Source organism: Erythrolamprus reginae, chromosome 7, assembly GCF_031021105.1.
Source record: "Erythrolamprus reginae isolate rEryReg1 chromosome 7, rEryReg1.hap1, whole genome shotgun sequence".
Taxonomy (NCBI): domain Eukaryota; kingdom Metazoa; phylum Chordata; class Lepidosauria; order Squamata; family Dipsadidae; genus Erythrolamprus; species Erythrolamprus reginae.
Window position 1 is genome coordinate 85279195 of NC_091956.1, and position 22244 is coordinate 85301438.

General features: G+C 40.3%; 1 protein-coding gene across 1 annotated transcript; it reads right to left on the reverse strand.

The window, feature by feature from the left end:
• Positions 1-5404: 5404 nt before the first annotated feature.
• IBSP (integrin binding sialoprotein) lies at positions 5405-19228 on the reverse strand. The gene is made up of 6 exons (XM_070756696.1): positions 19175-19228; positions 14732-14782; positions 14554-14625; positions 9661-9729; positions 6158-6274; positions 5405-5944 (listed from the first exon to the last, which is right to left on the reverse strand). The coding sequence occupies exons 1-6, from the start codon at positions 19226-19228 to the stop codon at positions 5405-5407; spliced, it is 903 nt and encodes a 300-aa protein (XP_070612797.1).
• Between the last annotated feature and the right edge of the window lie 3016 nt (positions 19229-22244).

Genomic DNA, 22244 nt, shown 5'->3' on the forward strand with positions numbered 1-22244 from the left:
TTCAATATCCATCCATGTCAGCCAGCATAGCTAACAGGGGGAGTTATAATCTAAAATGTCAAGGACATAAAATAGCCTTCTGCAGATTATTTGGATCCACAAAATTGCCTAATTGCAATTGCATAGCTGCAATAATAAATAATAATTACTAAAAGTGCATAACTTCCCCCTTTCATAATACAGATAGATAGACAGACAGACAGACAGATTTTATGTTTTTATATCTTACTTACACTACCCAGAGTTGCTCTGTGCATAGGATGGGCAGTTTCTAAAACGTGATAAACAAATAAACAAATAAAACACCCACTTTAGTTACTTGATTGAGTTGGATGACTATAGAAATTGAATGAATTAATTAATTAATGATAAAATAGATAAATAAGTAAATAAAATTGCAGAATTGTTGAAGAAGGAAATTATTCAGACTACAATCCTGTACATACTAATTTCATAGTAAATATTACTCACACTATAGGGAATTATTTTTAATATGCCCATTAAGGATTGTATACCTAATCTCGTAAAACCTGCCCTCTTAAGGTACATCTCCTAATTGTTCATTTGAACATATATTAGCAAAATGTTAATATACTTTAAGTGAATGAAAAACTAATCCCTCCAATATAAATCATATCAATAATAAAATAAATACATAACCAGAAGCAGCTAGATTCATTACACCAGCAGTTAGTTCAAAATATCTTTTCCCAAACCCTAAATACAACAATTAACCAATACAACAAATGATTTATGAAATGTTGATAGATGATTATGAACAATTATATAATACTATAAAGAGTAAAACATTTGCCCAGATTCTTTTTATTCTTCTATTTATCCTTCTAATTAACCCATTTGCAACATACCCCTTATGCTCTGGAGTTCAAATCCCTTCATTTTTAATAAACACAATTAATATCATCTTGGACTCGGTGATAATTATAGTCTAATCTGCATAGTTGTGTTAAGAGGAAAGTTATGATCTAAAAAGTGACATTTGTTTTAAAGGCAATTCAGTTCCTTCAAGTAAAATTTAACCAATCTGAGTAATTTAATTAGGTTAATTGCCCAAGCAGCTGCTGATACAGTTCTACAGTGGAATTATTGAGTCTGTCATCTGCACCTCTATACAGTAACTATCTGGTTTGGTTCTGCAACCCAACAGGACCGACACAGACTTCAGAGGATAATCAGAACTGTAGAAAAAACAATTGCTGCCAAACTGCCTTCCATCGAGGACCTATATACTGCATAAGTCAAAAAGGGGGCTGTAAAAATATTTACTGACCCCTCACATCCTGGACATAAACTGTTTCATCTCCCACCCTCAAAACATCACTACAGAGCACTGCACACCAAGACAACTAGACACAAGAAGAGTTTTCCCCCCAAATGCCATCACTCTGCTAAACAAATAATTCCCTCAACACTGTCAAACTATTTATTTACTAAATCTGCACTTCTATTTCTACTAGTTTTTTCTCATCATTCCTATCATCATTTTCCTCCCACTTAGGACTGTATGACTGTAACTTGTTGCTTGTATCCGAAGATTTTTATTAATATTGATTGTTTCTTCATTGCTTATTTGACCCCTATGACAACCATTAAGTGTCCCTCCCAGTGAAGGGCTTCCAAAGTTTTAACTACCACACTGTGGGCGAGGCTTATACAGGACGCCCTGAATTTTCTTTCAGCAGCTTTCAATGCAAATTGGGGGCTCTGGGGTGGAGCTCCATTTTTGCTACCCCACTGCGTAGCCCACCCCTCGTTGTACCTCATGATTCTTAACAAATGTATCTTTCATGTACACTGAGAGCATCTGCACCAAAGACAAATTCCTTGTGTGTCCAATCACACTTGGCCAATAAAGAATTCTATTCTATTCTACTCTACTCTACCCTACCCTACCCTACCCAACCCTACCCTACCCTACCCTACCCTACCCTACTCCACTCCACTCCACTCCACTCCAATCCACTCCATTCCATTCCATTCCATTCCATTCTATTCTATTCTATTCTATTCTAATGCCTAGTTCAAGTTCCTTTTAATCAGCATTCAAGATAGTCATACATTTGCAGGTTCAAAAAGACAAATTGCTCTCCACCTAACCAGAAGAAATAGCAGCTTTTTGCAGGGCAGTAGAAACAAAGGCGTTACCTCCTCTGTCCTCTCTTTCTGAAGACCAGATATCTCCAGCAGTTGTTTGCAGTTGTTTGCACACCTTGTTGAAATTTAAATTATTCTCAATCTGGCTACTTTTAGGACTTGCCCACAGATAACTGGGGGAGGGTCAATTTTTAACCTCAAAATGGTTTTGTGGTGGAAGGCAACCACCTAATGTTCCAGCTGGTTGAATAAACAACAGGTGGGTTATAAATATCTATTGTAGAGCTGAAGAGGCTTTATTGTCAAAAAAAGAGAGGTTTTATTGTGGGAAAAACAAGAAATTTGGGGTAGAATTTAATATTGTGGCAGAGTTATGTTTAAAAGAGCTGAGAAGGATAGAAACATAGAAACATAGAAGATTGACGGCAGAAAAAGACCTCATGGTCCATCTAGTCTGCCCTTATACTATTTCCTGTATTTTATCTTAGGGGGGATATATGTTTATCCCAGGCATGTTTAATATTCAGTCACTGTGGATTTACCAACCATGTCTGCTGGAAGTTTGTTCCAAGCATCTACTACTCTTTCAGTAAAATAATATTTTCTCACATTGCTTTGGATCTTTCCCCCAACTAACTTCAGATTTTATCCCCTTGTTCTTGGGTTCACTTTTCTATTAAAAACACTCCCCTCCTGGACCTTATTTAACCCTTGAACATATTTCAATGTTTCGATCATGTCCCCCCTTTTCCTTCTGTCCTCCAGACTATACAGATGGAGTTCATGAAGTCTTTCCTGATACGTTTTATGCTTAAGACCTTCCACCATTCTTGTAGCCCGTCTTTGGATCCGTTCAATTTTGTCAATATCTTGGATGCCAGTTAAAAAAGTCAAGCCTGCATCATGACTTTAGACCAGTCACCTTCTCTCACCTCAAAGGGTTGTTGTTATGGGGGTGGGAGGAAGGAGGAGGAAGGAGCAATTACCATATTTTTGGGAGTATAACATGCACCCTTTTCAGGGGTGGGCTACTGACCAGACCCGGGGGGGACCACAGTGGGGTAGCGAAAATGGAGCTCCACCCCAGAGCCCCCAATTTGCACAGAAAGATGAGCACCCGAGGGAAAAACAGTTCACTATCACTGAACTAATTAGCGCCCAAGTAATTCATTCAGCGCTAATGAACTAATTATATGACAATATAAGACAGTGGTCTCTATATTCAGTTTTCTATATTCTACCAGACTGGTATAGTCTTAGACAAAGTCTAAGAAGAGCAGTGACCAGAACATAAAAGCCAGGTCCAAATGTTGTATCAGAGGTGGGTTCCTCACAGTTTGGATTGGTTCTATAGAACTGGTTGTAACTTGGTGGCCTGGGTCATTGGAACAAGCAGCGACCCAGGCCGCTGAGCTCTCTTGGCGGCGCCATAGGCAGCGCCATCTTGTTTTTAGCTTCTGCACATGCACAGATTTTTTAAGCACTGCACATGAGTGTGCGCCCCCCCCCCCTGCTGTGCCACTGTGCACAGCAGGAAAATCCAGAACCCACCCCTATCTTGTATAAGTGTGTCTGCGCAAGTTTTCAAGAATTTTTAAACATAATTTTTAAAACAGTGTTGCCTAATGAATCTTTAAAAGAAACTACTGTATCCCTTGTGGTTCATAAGGGACAGTTAATAAGTTGTGTAAGCTATAACATTACATCTATATATTTTGAACTTTTAGAATGTTTTATTATTGCTCAACCCGAACTGTCTGGTTTCGGACATTTTTCATGAAATGACGTTGAGTTGACCTCGTTCAGATCTGTGATCAAAGAGAGTATGAATATGTTTGGTTGGCTCTGGCCCAGCTCCTGCCCCAAGGAATGTGGAGGTGGATGTGGGGGAAACATCCACATGCCACAGGCCTGTTTTGCTCCCGATAGAATCTCCTGACGAAGTCTCCTCTGACGAAGGAAGCGTGAGTGGAAGGGAAGAGGGGAGTTTGGCAGACAGCCCAGGAGGAGATCAATCATCCTTATCATCCCTGGATTCTGAACAAGAACCTATGACGGACCCACGCATGCGTAGAGTGATGCATAGGAGAGAACAACTGAAGGATTATTACAGGAGATAAGTGAGGCCACCTGTGGTTGGGGGGGGCTGCTGTAATTAGTGCTACAGATAAAAAGAGCAGCGGGCTGGTTTAGCCTCGTGGACGTTTATCTGATTCATAGTTCGTCAAGATTGTGGTTTGTTGTTTCCCTGTTCCCTGTGTGTGGAATATCTGGATTTTTGGAATTGGATTCAATTTCCCAGTTATTGGGTGAGAAATTGGATTGCATTTAATCTGTGCCTTGTGTGTACCAGAAAATCCCTTTGACATTTAAAGGGGGAGTTTTTTCTGCTTTTCTGTTGATAAAGACTTTTGGTTTTCCTTCTATCGTGTGGTGTGTGTCTTTTTGGACTAATTACCCTGTAATTACGGGTGGTTGGGACACGCCGGCAGAACAGAATATGCCAAAAATATTATGGGAAACATATTAAATATTTGGATATACTCAGCCACCATCCTCCTTTTGTAGAACTAGTCTTAGTTTTAAAAATATGCTAGGGACCATGATTTGAGTTTTCCACGGGTAGCATGAGATCATACTGTTTAAGCATATTTGAACCAGAGTCCATATTTGAATGGGGATGTCATTTAGATACACTATAGGTGGTAGTCTGAGAGTTCAATGCAATGTAGTAGTAGGAGTGAATTTATTTTTCATCTGTAACTAATGTAAACATAATTATAATCTTTATCAGTACAAAATAACCAGAACGAAATGAAATTAGTCTGATAAGTTTAACTTAGTTTATTATGTTTATTTGGAGTTAATCTGGTTGGTGTATCTCAAAGCTCAGCTTTAATATAAATATAAGAATGGGCCATATCTTTTATACAACATTATCTGAAAGATAATATTTTCATCTGAAAAAGAAGTGGATAATATGGAACAAGTCAAGTTCAGCACCATCCAAAGAAAAACTCATGTTCCGCAACAAAATAATATTCATCGCCAATGTGATTATTTCTTTTAAAACAAATCATTTTACAAATCCATGGTGGGTACATGAATATTGATCAAAGACAAATCTTTTAAAACAGCATATTTTCATGGTGAGCACTAATACGAGATATCAGGCGTCAACTTTACAAGCACCATTCTATTGTGATGCATTTTCCTGAGTAGATTTTGTGAAGAATTGACATGCAAAAAATATATAATCAACATGTCAAGGAAGGGTTAAATTTTTTTTTCACTGATTATAGTAGTAATCTTGGCCATATACATCATAGCCATGCCCTTTGTAGTAACTATACTCATCCTCGTATGTTCTAAAAGTATCTCCTCGTGGGTAGCCATTCTCACTGGCATAATAATCAGTTTGGTCTTCATATCCATGTTCATAAACGTTTGTGGTGGTGCCATCGTTCACCCATGGATTTTCAGTGGTAGTGTCTGCAGGGCTGGTCTGATCTTGCGCCTGTTCACCTGTGGTACTTTCAGTGGGGTTGACAGTGGTGACCAAGGTGGTTAGACGGATGGTGGTAGCTTCGTTTTCTTCCTCTTCTTCCTCCTCACCACCATTCCCAGTTTCTTCTAGGGTGCTGTTTGTGCTGGTGGCATTAGCACCGCTCCCATTTTCATCTACTTTCTCCTCTTCTTCCTCTTCATTCTCCTCTTCCTCGTTTTCATCACTGTCTTCTTCCTTTGCGCCTTTTTTGGGAGCATTGTCTACCTTCTTATCACCGGCTTCTTTCCCAGGTTTCTGAAGAGGGTCTTCTACTACTGGCATCTATATGGAGGCAAATTAACCAAAAAGAATTTTCAGGTACTTTTTAGCAACACCAAATTCTATTGTCTACCCAAAAAGGTGTCAGCTGATGATGCATTCTGAAGCCCAGCTTCCTCCTATATCTACCTGCCTACCTGCTTGTTTTACAGCTCTTTGACCATGACACTGTTTTTACCTGATTTTGGTTATTCCAAATTCCCATAAGTGGCTCACCTCTGTGGGAAGTTCGACATTTCCATCAGTCGTCGTATCTCCAGTTGCAGCTGTAGTGGGAGCCACTGTAGTCTCTTCGCTTACCTTTCCACCTTCATTTTCTTCATTGGACTGTCCCTGGGGTGTTAAACAATTATTATTATTATTATTATTATTATTATTATTATTATTTATTAGATTTGTATGGCGCCCCTCTCCACAGACACTCGGGGCGAGTAATACGAGTATGGCAGTGCATATTATTTCAAAAGATATGCAAATGAAAACATTTTAATTATCAGATTTACTATCAATATTTTCACGCCTGCAATGCCTATAAATAGCAATAGCACTTAGACTTATATACTGCTTTACAGTGCTTTAAAGTCCTCGCTAAGTGGTTTACAGAGTCGGCCTGTAAATCCTTGCCCCCAACAATCTGGGTCCTCATTTTACCCACCTCGGAGGGATGGAAGGTTGAGTCGGTCTTGAACCTGGTGAGATTTGAACTGCCAAATTGCAGGCAGCCGGCAGGCAGCGGAACTACCCTACTGTGCCGCCGTGACTACCGATACAAAGGAGGACATACCCCAACTTGAAACAATCCCGTCATCTCAAATCCACTCCAGACACTAAATGACAATGGATATTTGAATCTAAAGGTAAAAATGGGGCTTGATGCCTTTCCTAAAATTAGAATACAGTCCATTCACAGATCTCAAAAGAACAAATCCCATTCATGGCTGAGATGGGGGTGACTGGGTTGATGGATCATTTTTCCCGTATGTCAAACATCTGGAATTCTTATCTACTGATATGTACAAAAGATCCTATCATACAAATCTTAGTCCCTGGATAACTGGCTCAACAGTTAAGTTACAAGTTTCTAAAAAAGGCAATTAACAATGGTTTTCTGATGTTTTTGGTGCTTATTTATTTATTTATTTATTTATTTGTTTGTTTGTTTGTTTATTTATTTATTTATTTATTATTTAGATTTGTATGCCGCCCCTCTCCGCAGACTCGGGGCGGCTCACAACAAAATAAAACAATTCATGACAAATCTAAATTATAGTTTAAAATATTTTTAAAAACCCATTTACTAAGCAAACATACATACAAACATACCATGCATAAATTGTATATGCCCGGGAGAGATGTCTCAGTTCCCCCATGCCTGACGACAAAGGTGGGTTTTAAGGAGCTTACGAAAGGCAAGGAGAGTAGGGGCAGTTCTAATCTCTGGGGGGAGTTGGTTCCAGAGAGTCGGGGCCACCACAGAGAAGGCTCTTCCCCTGGGGCCCGCCAACCGACATTGTTTAGTTGATGGGACCTGGAGAAGGCCCACTCTGTGGGACCTAATCGGTCGCTGGGATTCGTGCGGCAGAAGGCGGTCCCGGAGATATTCTGGTCCAGTGCCATGAAGGGCTTTAAAGGTCATAACCAACACTTTGAATTGTGATCGGAAACTGATCGGCAACCAATGCAGACTGGGGAGTGTTGGTGTAACATGGGCATACCTGGGGAAGCCCATGATTGCTCTCGCAGCTGCGTTCTGCACGATCTGAAGTTTCCGAACACTTTTCAAAGGTAGCCCCATGTAGAGAGCATTACAGTAGTCGAACCTCGAGGTGATGAGGGCATGAATGACTGTGAGCAGTGAATCCCGGTCCAGATAGGGCCGCAACTGGTGCACCAGGCGAACCTGGGCAAACGCCCCCCTCGCCACAGCTGAAAGATGGTTCTCTAATGTGAGCTGTGATGATCATAATTGGTGTGGAAAACAGAATATTTACCAAAGTTGCCCTGCAGAATCCCTGCCCTTATAAATAAGAATGGCAGCATTCCAATTTTAATTGGCAATTTCAAACTACTCCCCAAAGCTTGTATTAATACTTAATTGTAGTTTTGGAGGGATGTACTGTAGGACACATGGTATAAATTCCATCAATCCATGACCTGATGTTTGAAAGATACCCTGGATGAATTTGAATCTCAAGCACTCGGACAGTTGCCCTGAACTCTGATGATATCTTTCTACAAAATTGGCAGAATGTCATGTTTTGCAATATTTTTTCTAGCACACTGCTGGTCAGACCAGCCTAAATATTTATGCCACTGTAGCTGTCCTTAATGTTTAAAATGCTTAAAAATAAGTCGAAATGCGATACTGAGAAAAATTGAAGATATTTTTCCTCTCAATTGAAAGGACTTGCAAAATTGCAGGGTGTAGCAAACTATTTGGATAGCTACCAGAGGTCTCCATGACCTCCATATAACAGCAGTTCTAGGACTATTTATTTAAATGTTGTTGAAGTTCTGCCTATGTCAAGGCAGGACATTGCCTGGAATAGAACCACTGATATGGATCTGAGAAAGACAATAGCTCCGTGGAATCATGTATCTGAAGGTGTTGAAAACTCAGAATTGGACTACCTATTGCTCCATTGATTTTAAGATAAGAGATTAGCCGAGAAGATTCAACGTGGAAAGAAAAATAAAGATGATGTGGTGTTTTACAAATACAGTATATGCATTTAGCAATCCTTTATTCCAATTATCAGTGGCTTTAGCCGGAGACCAGAACACTACTTGTATTATTTTACTTTCTTCTTCTTATCCAACCATTTATCCCATACAGTGGTGCCTCTACTTACGAACTTAATTCGTTCCATAACCAGGTTCTTAAGTATAAAAGCTTGAGAGAAGAAGCCATTTTTCCCATAGGAATCAATTTAAAAAACAAATAATGTTTGCAATTGGGGAAACCACAGGGAGGGTGGAGGCCCTGTTTCCTCCCAGGAGATTCCTAGAGAGGCCCCATGGAAGCTTCTCCCTGCCTTTTCCGGCCCTGTTTCCTCCCAGGAGATTCCTAGAGAGGCCCCACGGAGGCTTCTCCCTGCCTTTTCCGGCCCTATTTCCTCCCAGGAGATTCCTAGAGAGGCCCCACGGAGGCTTCTCCCTGCCTTTTCCGGCCCTGTTTCCTCCCAGGAGATTCCTAGAGAGGCCCCACGGAGGCTTCTCCCTGCCTTTTCCGGCCCTGTTTCCTCCCAGGAGATTCCTAGAGAGGCCCCACGGAGGCTTCTCCTTGTCTTTTCCGGCACTGTTTCCTCCCAGGGGATACAGTTTCGGAGATTCAGGTTTGTAAGTGGAAAATGTTTCTTGAGAAGAGGCAAAAAAAATCTTGAACACACTTATGTAGAAAAGTTTGTAAGTAGAGGCGTTTGTAGGTAGAAGCACCACTGTATTTGGTAAAAATCCTCTTCATTTTTGGTGGCCCATCGAAAATTTTGTTCCTTGCAAGTCATGACAAAAATAGAAAGGCTTCCATTCTGAGAGCTTTTACTGTATCTGAAAGGTTGCTGCTTGTTTAGATGACTTAAACTTTAAAAAAATACAACATCAAACCAGAATAGAAACTTGTGGTTAGTTGCTAATCTTCACCATAAGTATTTGCAGAGCATAGAGTTTTAAAAACAATACTCCTTGGTTTTGGTTTGCATAAAACCAGACAGATTCCTTACCCCTTCTTCTTCCTCTTCCTCCTCTGAGCTGTTGCCACCAAAACCTTCTTCAGATGAGTCACTGTTAAACTAAAAAGAGAGACAATTCTAAGACATTTGCTTCCAAACAATGTGAACGCTTATTTACAGAAAAGCCATCAACGTTTGCTTCTCCCCTATCTATATAGTGACACTCAAGTCTTTGTAGCTTTTCCAGGACTTCAGATGTTTTGTTGCTGGGTTCAGAAAAATAAAATAGAGTCAATACGGGAATATAGGTAGTCGTTGACTTGCAGTTCATTTAGTGACTGTTCGAAGTTATGATTCTTTGTGATTATGTTAAGTTCTGATTATTTGTGATTATTTTAGTATAAGGGTTTTAAAATGTATTTTTTTAATAATTGGATTCGTACACTATTTATGTTATTTTATTTATTTATTTTGTCCAATACACAATGAGGGATTTATTGGGTACACACACACACACACACACACACACACACATATATATATATATATATATATATATATATATATATACACACACACACACACACACACACAGTAAAATACATGATGAAGGTTATAGAGGAGATACTCATAGTAAAATATATCTAAGAAAGAATAGAATACAAGATATAGGAATAGAACATATCAATGAAAGAATAGAAGAAGAGATATAGGAATAGAAGAAAGGTATAGGAGATATAGGTGAGCAATAGGACAGGGGACGAAAGGCACTCTAGTGCACTTGTACTCGCCCCTTACTGACCTCTTAGGAATCTGGAGAGGTCAACCATAGATAATCTAAGGGTAAATTGTTGGGGGTTTGGGGATGACACTATGGAGTCCGGTAATGAGTTCCACGCTTCGACAACTCGGTTACTGAAGTCATATTTTTTACAGTCAAGTTTGGAGCGGTTAATATTAAGTTTAAATCTGTTGTGTGCTCTTGTGTTGTTGTGGTTGAAGCTGAAGTAGTCACCGACAGGCAGGACATTGCTGCATATCATCTTGTGGGCAATACTTAGATCTTGTTTAAGGCGTCTTAGTTCTAGGCTTTCTAGGCCCAGGATTGAAAGTCTAGTCTCGTAGGGAATTCTGTTTCGAGTGGAAGAGTGAATGTTGTTGTGAACCGCCCCAAGTCTTTGGAGAGGGGCGGCATACAAATCTAATAAATTATCGTTATCGTTATAGTTATAGTTAACGTTATCGTTATCGTTACAACGGCACTGAGAAAAGTGACTTATGACCATTTTTTACACTTGCGACTATTGCAGGGTCACATGATCAAATTTTAGATGCTTGGCGTATTTATGATTTATTGCAGGGTGCCTTCTTTATTACCTTCTTACCAGCAAAGCAAGTGTCAAGCTTGGTGATCAATTAATGGCTTGCCACACTATCTATAGAAGGCCTGGTGTTTATGGGAATTTGGGAGGGGTGATTTTTATGGGGGAACAGATTTAATTGTAGAATCTCTGAATTCCACAGTAATCCTTTCGTCTCCAATTTTTTAAAGGATTCCCGTTTGAAACCCTGCAGCTCAGTGTCGATAGCATCGTATAAACTGCTAGCTTATTTTACTAAAGAGGCCTTTTTTGAAAGGCAATTTTTCCATCTTAAACGTGGCTTAGCAGCTTTGTGGCTCTCTGAATAAGCCACCTTAGATTATGTCAATTTTAATTTAATAGTAGGTATGTGGATTTGTCTTTTTTTATATTTCTTTATTTTTATTAATTAGGAGAAGGTTATATGAGGCTTTTTGTTTTTAAAGAAAATGTATAAGAAGTGGAAGAAGGCACGACGGCTTATATAGATAAGTATAATGAGTTGACATTGTCAAAAAGGAAGTTAATGTTGAATTTAATTAGAAGACAATTGATTATCTAGATCAGTGTTTCCCAACCTTGGCCACTTGAAGATATTTGGACTTCAACTCCCAGAATTCCCCAGCCAGCGAATTATTATTATTTGTCATCTAGATCAGAGGTCCCCAACCGCCGGTCCGCGGACCGGGACCGGGCCGTTGGGGCTTTTCAGCCGGTCCGCGGCGCCAGGGCCCCCTCGGCCTTTCCGCACCACCAGCGGCGCTCCCCCCGCCAGCCAGCCAAGCCCCGCGCCCGCCGGAACCGGCTCCTCGCTCTCCCCCCGCCGCCCGCCGCGTTTGCAGGAGGTGGGGAGGGTTGGGCGGCCCGCCAAGGCCAGGAGGGACGCCTCTGCCCCCCCTTCCCTCTCTCCGCCCGCCGCTGCGCCTCCTTGACGCCGAGAGGAAATGCCGGCAAAGGCTTTCCTCAGCGGAGGCCGGCGAAAGTGATATTGAATGTCGGGGGAGAACGGGCGGTTGCGCGCGCTCCCTATCTCCCTGCTAGCCCACTCGGAATATTCAAAATAAGAAAAACCTTTGCCGGCGAAGGCTTTTCTTATTTTGAATATTCCGAGTGGGCTAGCAGGGAGATAGGGAGCGCACGCAACCGCCCGTTCTCCCCCGACATTCAATATCACCTTCGCCGGCCCCGCCTCTCCTGCAAACCCCCTTGCTGAGAGCCCGGGGCGAAAGTGCTCTCGCAAAGGTGAGGCGGGCAGGGCGTGCGCGCGTCATCGCTGAGAAGAACGGAGAGAGAACGAGAGTGAGTGAGAGCAACAGACAGCAAGATAGAGAGAAAGTGAGAAAGAGAGAGTGAGAAAGGGGGGGGAGAGAAAGAGATAGCAAGAGAGAGAACAAAAGAGAGAAAGAGCGTGAGAAAGAAAACAAGAAAGAGTGAGAGAGAGAGAAAGCAAAAGAGACAGAAAGAAAACAAGAGAGAGAAAGTGAGAAGAAGAGAGAGAAAGAGGGGGAGAGAGAGAGAAAGAGAGAGGGGGAGAGAGAGAAAGAGGGAGAGGGAGAAAGAGAGAGGGAGAGGGGGGAGAGATAGCAAGAGAGGGAGAGAGGGAAAGGGGGAGAGAGGGGGGAGAGAAAGAGAGAGGGAGAGAGAGAGGAGATAAAGGAAGAGGAGAGAGAGAAAGGAAGAGAAAGAAAGAAAGAGGGATAGAAAGAGAGTGAGAGTGAGAGATGCTCAGTGAGCCTTTCTTTGAAGTTGCCTTTCTTTCTTTCTCTTTCTTGCTTTCTTTCTTGCTCTTTTTCTTTCTCTCTTTTACCTTCCCTTCCTCTATTTCTTCTTTTCTTTCTCCTTCCTACCTTCTTCCCTTACTCTCCCCTTTCATAAGTTTCCTTGCTTCCTTCCTCTGTTCCTGTCCCTTCCCCCTTTCTTTCTTTCTTTCTTTCTTTCTTTCTTTCCTTCCTTTCCTCCCTCCATTTCTTGCTTTCCTTTTCCTTCCTCCCTTCTTTCCTCCCTCATTCCCTTCTTTCACTCCTTCCTCTCTTACTCTCCCCTTTCACACCTTTCCTTGCTTCCTTTGCACCCTTCTTTTGTTCCTGTCCCTTCCCTCTTTCCTTCCTTCCTTCCCACCCTCCGTCCATTCATTCACCCATTCCTCTCTTGATCGCCCCTTTTACGGCGCCGCTGACAGCTAGCTCCCCCCCCCCACCGGGCCATGGAAAACTGGTCTAGCTTAAAGCCGGTCCCTGGTGCAAAAAAGGTTGGGGACCTCTGATCTAGATGACAAATAATAATAATAATAATAATAATAATAATAATAATAATAATAATTTATTAGATTTGTATGCCGCCCCTCTCCGAAGACTCGAAGACAAAACTAGAGGTTGAGGTTTGGGAGTTTGATATGTACCGAAAGTAAATAATTTGGAATTGGAAATTTATTTTTGGGATTATACATGTCTAACAAATGAGATACTGTTTTTTATTGTAACACAAACAGAAGGTATTTTGTAATGTATTGAAAAAGTTTCTACGGGGAAAATATGGGGCTGAAGAGGCCACGACTTCAATCTCTTCCAGGCTTTTAAGGAAACGATTGAGGTTCAGGGTTAATCTTTGTATTATCCATAAGGAATAATAAGACAAGCAAGAAAGAGACACAATAAGGGGTCCAGGATTGCAAAGCCATGGATCAATATAAAAATACCTCTGTTGTCTCTAACACAGATGCCAAACCACTGTTCTGTTGGGGAAACATTCCCAGAAGACAATTTTTAGTTGCTTACATGACCCATGTCTGAAAACATATAATTAACAGGCCCCTGCATCACTCCCAACTTGGCCATGAGAAACCACTGCTTTATGGATGTCTTTTGTCATCCCACTTGTCTCCTTAACAATGGAAGAAAGAAACACTATAAAATATTAGAACCATAGAAACATAGAAACATAGAAGATTGACGGCAGAAAAAGACCTCACGGTCCATCTAGTCTGCCTTTATACTATTTCTTGTATTTTATCTTAGGATGGATATATGTTTTTCCCAGGCATATTTAAATTCAGTTCCTGTGGATTGACCAACCACATCTGCTGGAAGTTTGTTCCAAGCATCTACTACTCTTTCAGTAAAATAATATTTTCTCACATTATTTCTGATCTTTCCCCCAACTAACCTCAGATCGTGTCCCCTTGTTCTTGTGTTCACTGAACAAATACGATACTGAAATTTTATGGATAAGTTATTAACCTTATTAATTGATCTTAATTATTTTAATCATAACAAAAATGTTGAAGTAGATGTTATAGTATAGTTTTATATTAAGAAATTTTAAGGATAAGGGTTTTTGTCTTATTTTAATTATTTTAATTATATTGTTAAAATGGAAACACAGAAGTAGATGTTAAATTACAGTAGTATATTATGAGTTATTTTTCTGTATTGATCTAAATCACAATTAGTCTTTTTTTTCTGTATTAGTAAGACTTCTATGCTTAGTGGAGCAATGGCAGCTCCTTTAAATGTTAAATGTTGTTTGTTTTGTGTGTCATAAAGAAAAATTAATAAAAAAATATTCAAAAAAAAATTGTATTTACCTGGAATCTTTTCATAGGTGGGTAGAAGTAAGGATATCTATAAAGAAAATGCCTGTTTCTGTTCTTGAACACCTGCCAGAATAAAAGAAAGGCATTTTAATAGTTAAATCTAAAGGGTGGGAGCAGAATTGCTAGGCTTAGTAGCAAAATAACAAATCCAAGGATGGTGCCAACATACAGCATTTTCTTCTGAATCGTCTGACTTAAATCTTCTTCGGAAGTGTTTTGCCTACAATAAAAGAAGAGAGAACTTTAGAAAGGGAGGGATTTTATTTTTATTGTATTGCCAACTTAATCTTGGTGTCAGTCTCTATATTTGTCTCCTGAAATGTAGTCTTCCCCCAAAAAACCCATTATTATTATTATTATTATTATTATTATTATTATTATTATTTAGAAGTATATGATTTTACTTTATATGAGACAGACTCTTTTAACTGGACTATTTCAAGCAGGATTATTTTTGCTCTTCCAGGAGAGTTTGGGAACTGAATAAAATCTCTAAAACAGAATTATTGTTCACCCATACTACCCTGTTTCCCCGAAAATAAGTCACCCCCGAAAGTAAGACATAGGAGAGGTTTCATAGAATTGCCTAATATGAGGCATCACCTGAAATTAAGACATAGGAGACCTTTTATTTAGCAATGATCTAAGTATTGCCCACAAAATCATATGCTGCAACGTCCTGCCTGTCAATGACTACTTCAGCTTCAACAGCAACAACACAAGAGCACGCAACAAATTCAAACTTAATATTAATCGCTCCAAGCTTGACTGTAAAAAATATGACTTTAGCAATCGAGTTGTCAAAGCGTGGAACTCATTACCGGGCTCAGTAGTGTCAACCCCTAACCCCCAACATTTCTCCCTTAGACTCTCCACGATTGACCTCTCCAGGTTCCTTAGAGGTCAGTAAGGGGCGTGCATAAGTGCACTAGCCTGCCTTTCGTCCCCTGTCCAATTGTCTCTCCTTATCTCATATCTCATATATCTTTTCTTCCCTCATATATCTTCTCTTCTATTTTTATATCTTCTCTTTCTATCTAATACTTCATGTCTATTCTCTTCAATATGTATTGTGTATTGGACAAAAAAAATATATAAAAAAAATAAATAAATAAAACGTTCCTGAACAGAACATATATAACACTGCTGTCCATAAATTGCATCCCCAAACGCTGCATCAATTAGTTTTAAAACACATCCAATACTCATGCAACATGCAGCTGCGTGTTTGGATGCATTTTTGCTGCAGCAGGATACAGGATACAATTAATTGAAAAAAAATAAGACATCGGCTGAAAGTAAGACGTAGCACATCTTTGGGAGCAAAAATTAATATAAGACGCTGTCTTATTTTCGGGAAAACACGGTAAGCATGGTAATGAAGTTGAGACAGAACGTGCAAAATTCATCCATTTGTTCCCAAGTTGTTTCTGAATTGATCCACTTTGCACATACCTTAAAATGAACTGATGGAGAAAAGTCTTACAGTCTAAATATATTCATTTGTTGTGTATGCTTATCATAGCTTAAGTCAGATGCCCCAAAATAATGAGCGACTGCTGTAAAATTCCAAGGAAGTGTTAGGATGCTAATTTGTACTTATGTTATATAGCAGATAGCTTTGAATATAAGGAAAGGTTGCTAATCAAGAGTTGTGCAATTTCCTGATGAAATATTAATATTTATTGAATGCTATTCCATATTATGCGATCTGGCAAGAGACTGATATTAACAATATATACAATTCTTTTTCATACTATTTCCCACTAGATGGCATAGCTAACTGACAAAAAATTCAGTTGCAGGAATGAATAGGATTTCTTCCTTTACCGTAGAAGAAGAAGATATGATCACTACTTTTTGGGAGTATGAATAATTACACTCCATCGCTTTATCATGATCATTCAGCTATAACCTAAATATAGGGCAACAACATAGAAACATAGAAGTCTGACGGCAGAAAAAGACCTCATGGTCCATCTAGTCTGCCCTTATACTATTTCCTGTATTTTATCTTAGGATGGATATATGTTTATCCCAGGCATGTTTAAATTCAGTTACTGTGGATTTATCTACCACGTCTGCTGGAAGTTTGTTCCAAGGATCTACTACTCTTTCAGTAAAATAATATTTTCTCATGTTGCTTTTGATCTTTCCCCCAACCAACTTCAGATTGTGTCCCCTTGTTCTTGTGTTCACTTTCCTATTAAAAACACTTCCCTCCTGGACCTTATTTAACCTTTTAACATATTTAAATGTTTCGATCATGTCCCCCCTTTTCCTTCTGTCCTGCAGACTATACAGATTGAGTTCATGAAGTCTTTCCTGATACGTTGTATGCTTAAGACCTTCCACCATTCTTGTAGCCCGTCTTTGGACCCGTTCAATTTTGTCAATATCTTTTTGTAGGTGAGGTCTCCAGAACTGGACACAGTATTCCAAATGGGGTCTCACCAGTGCTCTATATAGCGGGATCATAATCTCCCTCTTCCTGCTTGTTATACCTCTAGCTATGCAGCCAAGCATCCTACTTGCTTTCCCTACCGCCTGACTGCACTGTTCACCCATTTTCAGACTGTCAGAAATCACTACCCCTAAAACCTTCTCTTCTGAAGTTTTTGCTAACATGAAAAGAAAAGCAAAACATCCCTTTTGCAGTCAAAGGGCACACTTTCAAAGTAACAGACTTGAAGGCAGTGAAAAGCAATAAACAAATACAAAGCAATTAGCAAGCAGCTGTGAAAACATCAAAGCTACCCTTCTTCAACTGTTGGCAACTCCCACACTTGACTATGGGTTAATTTCAAAGTCCTGGGATCGATGCAAAGAGAGTCCTTGACACGAAAACCACTTCCTCTTTCTCCGTATAGATAATCTTCCACACTCAGAAGCCGGCTCGCTGGCCATTTAACAGCAGCCCTAATTAGTTGACCCACACCCAACCACAGGTGAACTCTATTATTATTATTATTATTATTATTATTATTATTATTATTATTATTATTTGGATTTGTATGCCGCCCCTCTCCGCAGACTCGGGGCGGCATACAACAATGATAAAAAACAACATGTAACAATCCAATTTAATAAAACAACTAAAAACCCTTATTATAAAAACCAAACATACACACAAACATACCATGCATAACTTGTAATGGCCTAGGGGAAGGAATATCCTAACTCCCCCATGCCTGGCGACAAAGGTGGGTCTTGAGTAATTTGCGAAAGACAAGGAGGGTGGGGCCCGTTCTAATCTCTGGGGGGAGTTGATTCCAGAGGCCCAGGGCCGCCACAGAGAAGGCTCTTCCCCTGGGGCCCGCCAAGCAACATTATCTCTTGTAATACCTACATAGCTTCTCTTTTCTATTCATTGCCCTGCGCCTGCCTATGTCAATAAATGCTTCTTCATCTGAGTCCAGCGAAGATAAGGAGGGGGATGAATTGCTCCCTAATGGGCTGTCTGCCATGACCCCCTCTGTGGATCCCATTTCACAGTGGGCAGTAACACTGGCCTCTGACACTGCGAAGATTCACCCACATTCCACCCCCACAGTCCTTGGGGCAGGAGCTGGCCCAGAGCCAACCACAACACCATCCATTCATCCACCCATCCATCCAATCTTCCATATAACAATTCCTATAGGGTCCCTTGAAGGTATTAAGACAAGCATACCATACATAAAACTATATAAGCTTGGGGGAGGTATCTCAATTCCCCCATGCCTGGCGATACAGGTGGGTCTTAAGCAATTTACGAAAGACAAGGTGGGTGGGGGCAGTGCTGATCTCTGGGGGGAGTTGATTCCAGAGGGCCGGGGCCGCCACAAAGAAGGCTCTTCCCCTTGGCCCGCCAGACGACATTGTTTAGTTGATGGGCCCCGGAGAAGGCCAACTCTGTGGGACCTTATTGGCCTCTGGATTCATGCGGCAGAAGACGGTCCTGGAGGTATTCTGGTCCGATGCCTTGTAGGGCTTTATAGGTCATTACCAACACTTTGAATTGCGACCGGAAACTAATCGGCAGCCAGTGAAGGCCACGGACTGTTGGAGAGAGGTGGGCAAAACTAGGTAATCCCACAATAGCTCTCGGGGCCGCATTCTGCACGATCTGAAGTTTCCGAACACTTTTCAAAGGTCGCCCCATGTAAAGAGCATTGCAGTAGTCGAACCTCGAGGTGATGAGGGCATGAGCGACTGTGAGCAGTGAGTCCTGATTCAAGTAGGACCGCAACTGGTGCACCAGGCGAACCTGGGCAAATGCCCCCCTCGCCACAGCTGAAAGATGGTGCTCTAATTTTAGCTGTGGATCGAGGAGGACACCCAAGTTGCAGACCCTCTATGAGGGGGTCAGTAATCCCCCCCCCAGGGTGATGGGCGGACAGATGGAATTGTCCTTGGGAGGCAAAACCCACAGCCACTCCGTCTTGTCAGGGTTGAGTTTGAGCTTGTTGATAGCTGTGGGGACGGGCGCATGATGCAACCCTGAACAAACTAGCAGCCAAAGGATCCAGAACCCAATCCTTATAGTAATGACACAATGAATGGACATTAAAATTAATATCCACAATACAATATGTCCCAGCCAAGATAAAATATTGTTATTTTTACTCACGGAAAAGGCACAAGTGATTCCTATAATGCAGAGGAAAAGCAGGGCCGCCTTCATTTTGCTGGTGTCTGAAAAAGAAAGGAAGGAAAATAAAATATATTTCCAAATAGGAAGATAAAGAAAATTGGAAGATATTAAAGATCGACAATTCCTACAATTCTGTTCATATAATACCAGAAATGTATCTATTTGGTCTCCTTGTAGGATCTTGACAAATGATTGATTGATTTCATGAGTAAATTATGCAGACCTTCAATTAATAAGAGGGAAATATTTTTTAATATTGGCCATTCTATACTTATATTTAAGTGAGGGTGAGCTTGGCATAGTGGTTAAGATGTTAGCCTAGAAACCAGGAAACTGAGAGTTGTGGTTATACATTTGGCACTCTCTCTTGGCCCAATCCACCTCACAGGGTTGTTGTAGGGAAAATAATAGGCTGGAGTATTACGTATGCTGGCCTTCCTGAGTTTTATATAGAAATATAGAAACATAGAAGACTGACGGCAGAAAAAGACATCCGGGTCCATCTAGTCTGCCCTTATACTATTTCCTGTATTTTATCTTACAATGGATATATGTTTATCCCAGGCATGCCACCCTGTAGGGAGCCGGGAAAGACCCCCTCCCCAGAGAAGCGTTGACAATCTCCTGGACCCAGCTCCGTGTCACCTCCCTGCTGGCCGAAACCAGCCAGGAGGGACACGGATCCAGCAAACAGGTGGCGGAACTCACAGCTCCAATGGCCTTGTCCACTTCATCAGGTGTCACCAGATCAAATTCTTCCCAGACAGATGGACAAGTACGGGCCCCAGTCACCTCGACTGACTCGTTGTCAGGCGACTCTGGTTCCCAATTGGAGTCAAGGTCTGCCCGGATCCGAGCAATTTTATCAGTGAAAAACGTGTTAAAATCCTCGGCATTACTCTGCAAGGGCTCCCCAACTCCCCCCTGGTTAAGGAGGGAGCGGGTCACCCTAAACAGAGCGGCCAGGCGGGATTCCGCTGATGCAATCAAGGCGGCATGATACGCACATCTTTCCGCCTTGAGCGCCACTTTGTAAGTCTTAATATGAGCTCTTACAAGTGTTCGATCGGATTTGGACTTACTCTTCCTCCATCGCTTCCCTAGACGTCTCTTCTGGCGTTTTGGATATACACATGCATTAAAACAAACTTCCAATTTTGGAAAGCCGACAGAAGATGACAGCATTATTTAATTGAAAGTATCAGTAAGTGGAATAAACCTTGTTAAAAGAGTGCCAAGCTAATCCAGACCTAATGTGCTTTGTTACAATTTGTATTTAAACCACCAACTGAAAGAAATAAAATTCAGTGAAGCTTAGTCTATAAAGGATTATGAACCTGTATAAGTAAATATAAGGATTAGTTTTACATATATTCAACCTTTCTAGCAAATATCCCAAAGCCTAACATAACAATATATTTAATTGGTGACACCCATATTTATACTTTCGCTTCTACAACACGAATACTAAGCTACAAATTCCATGTTATGTGCATTATTTTTGGGTAGTAGACAAATGATCTTGCTTAGGCCCTTTAATAATTTCATGACCAAGGAACATTCGAACAGCAATTTTGTGGACTATGAAATGTATTGGGTTCATCTCTATCTGCATTATAGAGAATTATGTTTAGGAGTTTATTCATCAAAGATGGGGAGGCCAAATTTGGCCCTCCAGATGGATAGTACCATAATTCCTATGATCACGGACTGTGACAACTGATGAACGTTGAAGTTTAGTAATTTTTAGAAGGCTACAACTTGCCTCATCTTTGGGACTTCGTTAATTATTATTATTATTATTATTATTATTATTATTATTATTATTATTATTATTATTTATTAGGTTTGTATGCCGCCCCTCTCCGTAGACTCGGGGTGGCTTACAGCAATGATAAAAACAATATATAATGACAAATCTAATAGTTAGAATCTAAAATAACAATAATACAGTTAATGCAGGAGAAGTTCCATAAGAAGAGTGCATTGACTAAACACCAAATTTCTTTATTATAATAATGTTGACTCTCTAAAAGAATCTCTTTGCCTCTTGGCTTCCCATCACCATGCCCTCTCCCCAATTCTTATTTATTTATTTTTATTTATTTATTTTGTCCAATACACAATAATACACAATGAAGGTATAGAGGATATAGTAGAGAAGATATATGAGATATAGGAGAGACTATAGGACAGGGGATGGAAGGCACTCTAGTGCGCTTATGGACGCCCCTTACTGACCTCTTAGGAATCTGGAGAGGTCAACCATGGATAGTCTAAGGGTAAAATGTTGGGGGTTAGGGGATGACACTACAGAGTCCGGTAATGAGTTCCACGCTTCAACAACTCGATTACTAATTCTTGCTAGAAATCATTTTAAATTAAATTCATTTAAGCAGTTTTAAGAGAAGGAAACTATACTGCCCCCCCCTGTTATAAGTTAGTACAGCGTAAAATCCCAGCCTTATTAACCTGGCAGAAATAAAGCACGCAAAATATAAGTGGCACAATATATCACTGATTTAAATCACGGAAGCAAAGTGATTTATCTTTGCTTCCGAACTGATTTAACTGTTGTTCATAAAATCATACATCATAATGTACTCCCTGTCAGTGACTACTTCACCTTTAACAACAACAACACAAGAGCATGTAATAGTTATAAACTGAATGTAAATCGCTCCAAACTTGACTGCAGAAAATACAATTTCAGCAATAGAGTGGTCACCGCCTGGAACTCATGACCTGACTCTGTTGTTGCTTCCCCCAACCCCAAAATCTTCAACCTTATAAGTGCACTTATGTGCCTAATGTCCATGTCCTACTGTCTTATCATCCTTTCTATTACTATGTTCTACTTAGGTTATGTTAGGTTATGTTAATGTGTACTATAATACTATAGTGTACTATAGTGTACTATAGTACTATACTTGTTTGACAAATAAATAAATTAATAAAAATAAATTAATAAATAAATAAATAAATAAAGTGCATGAGGAATCCGTATCTGCAAAGCAAAATATAATCTTAAAAACAGAAGTTCAAA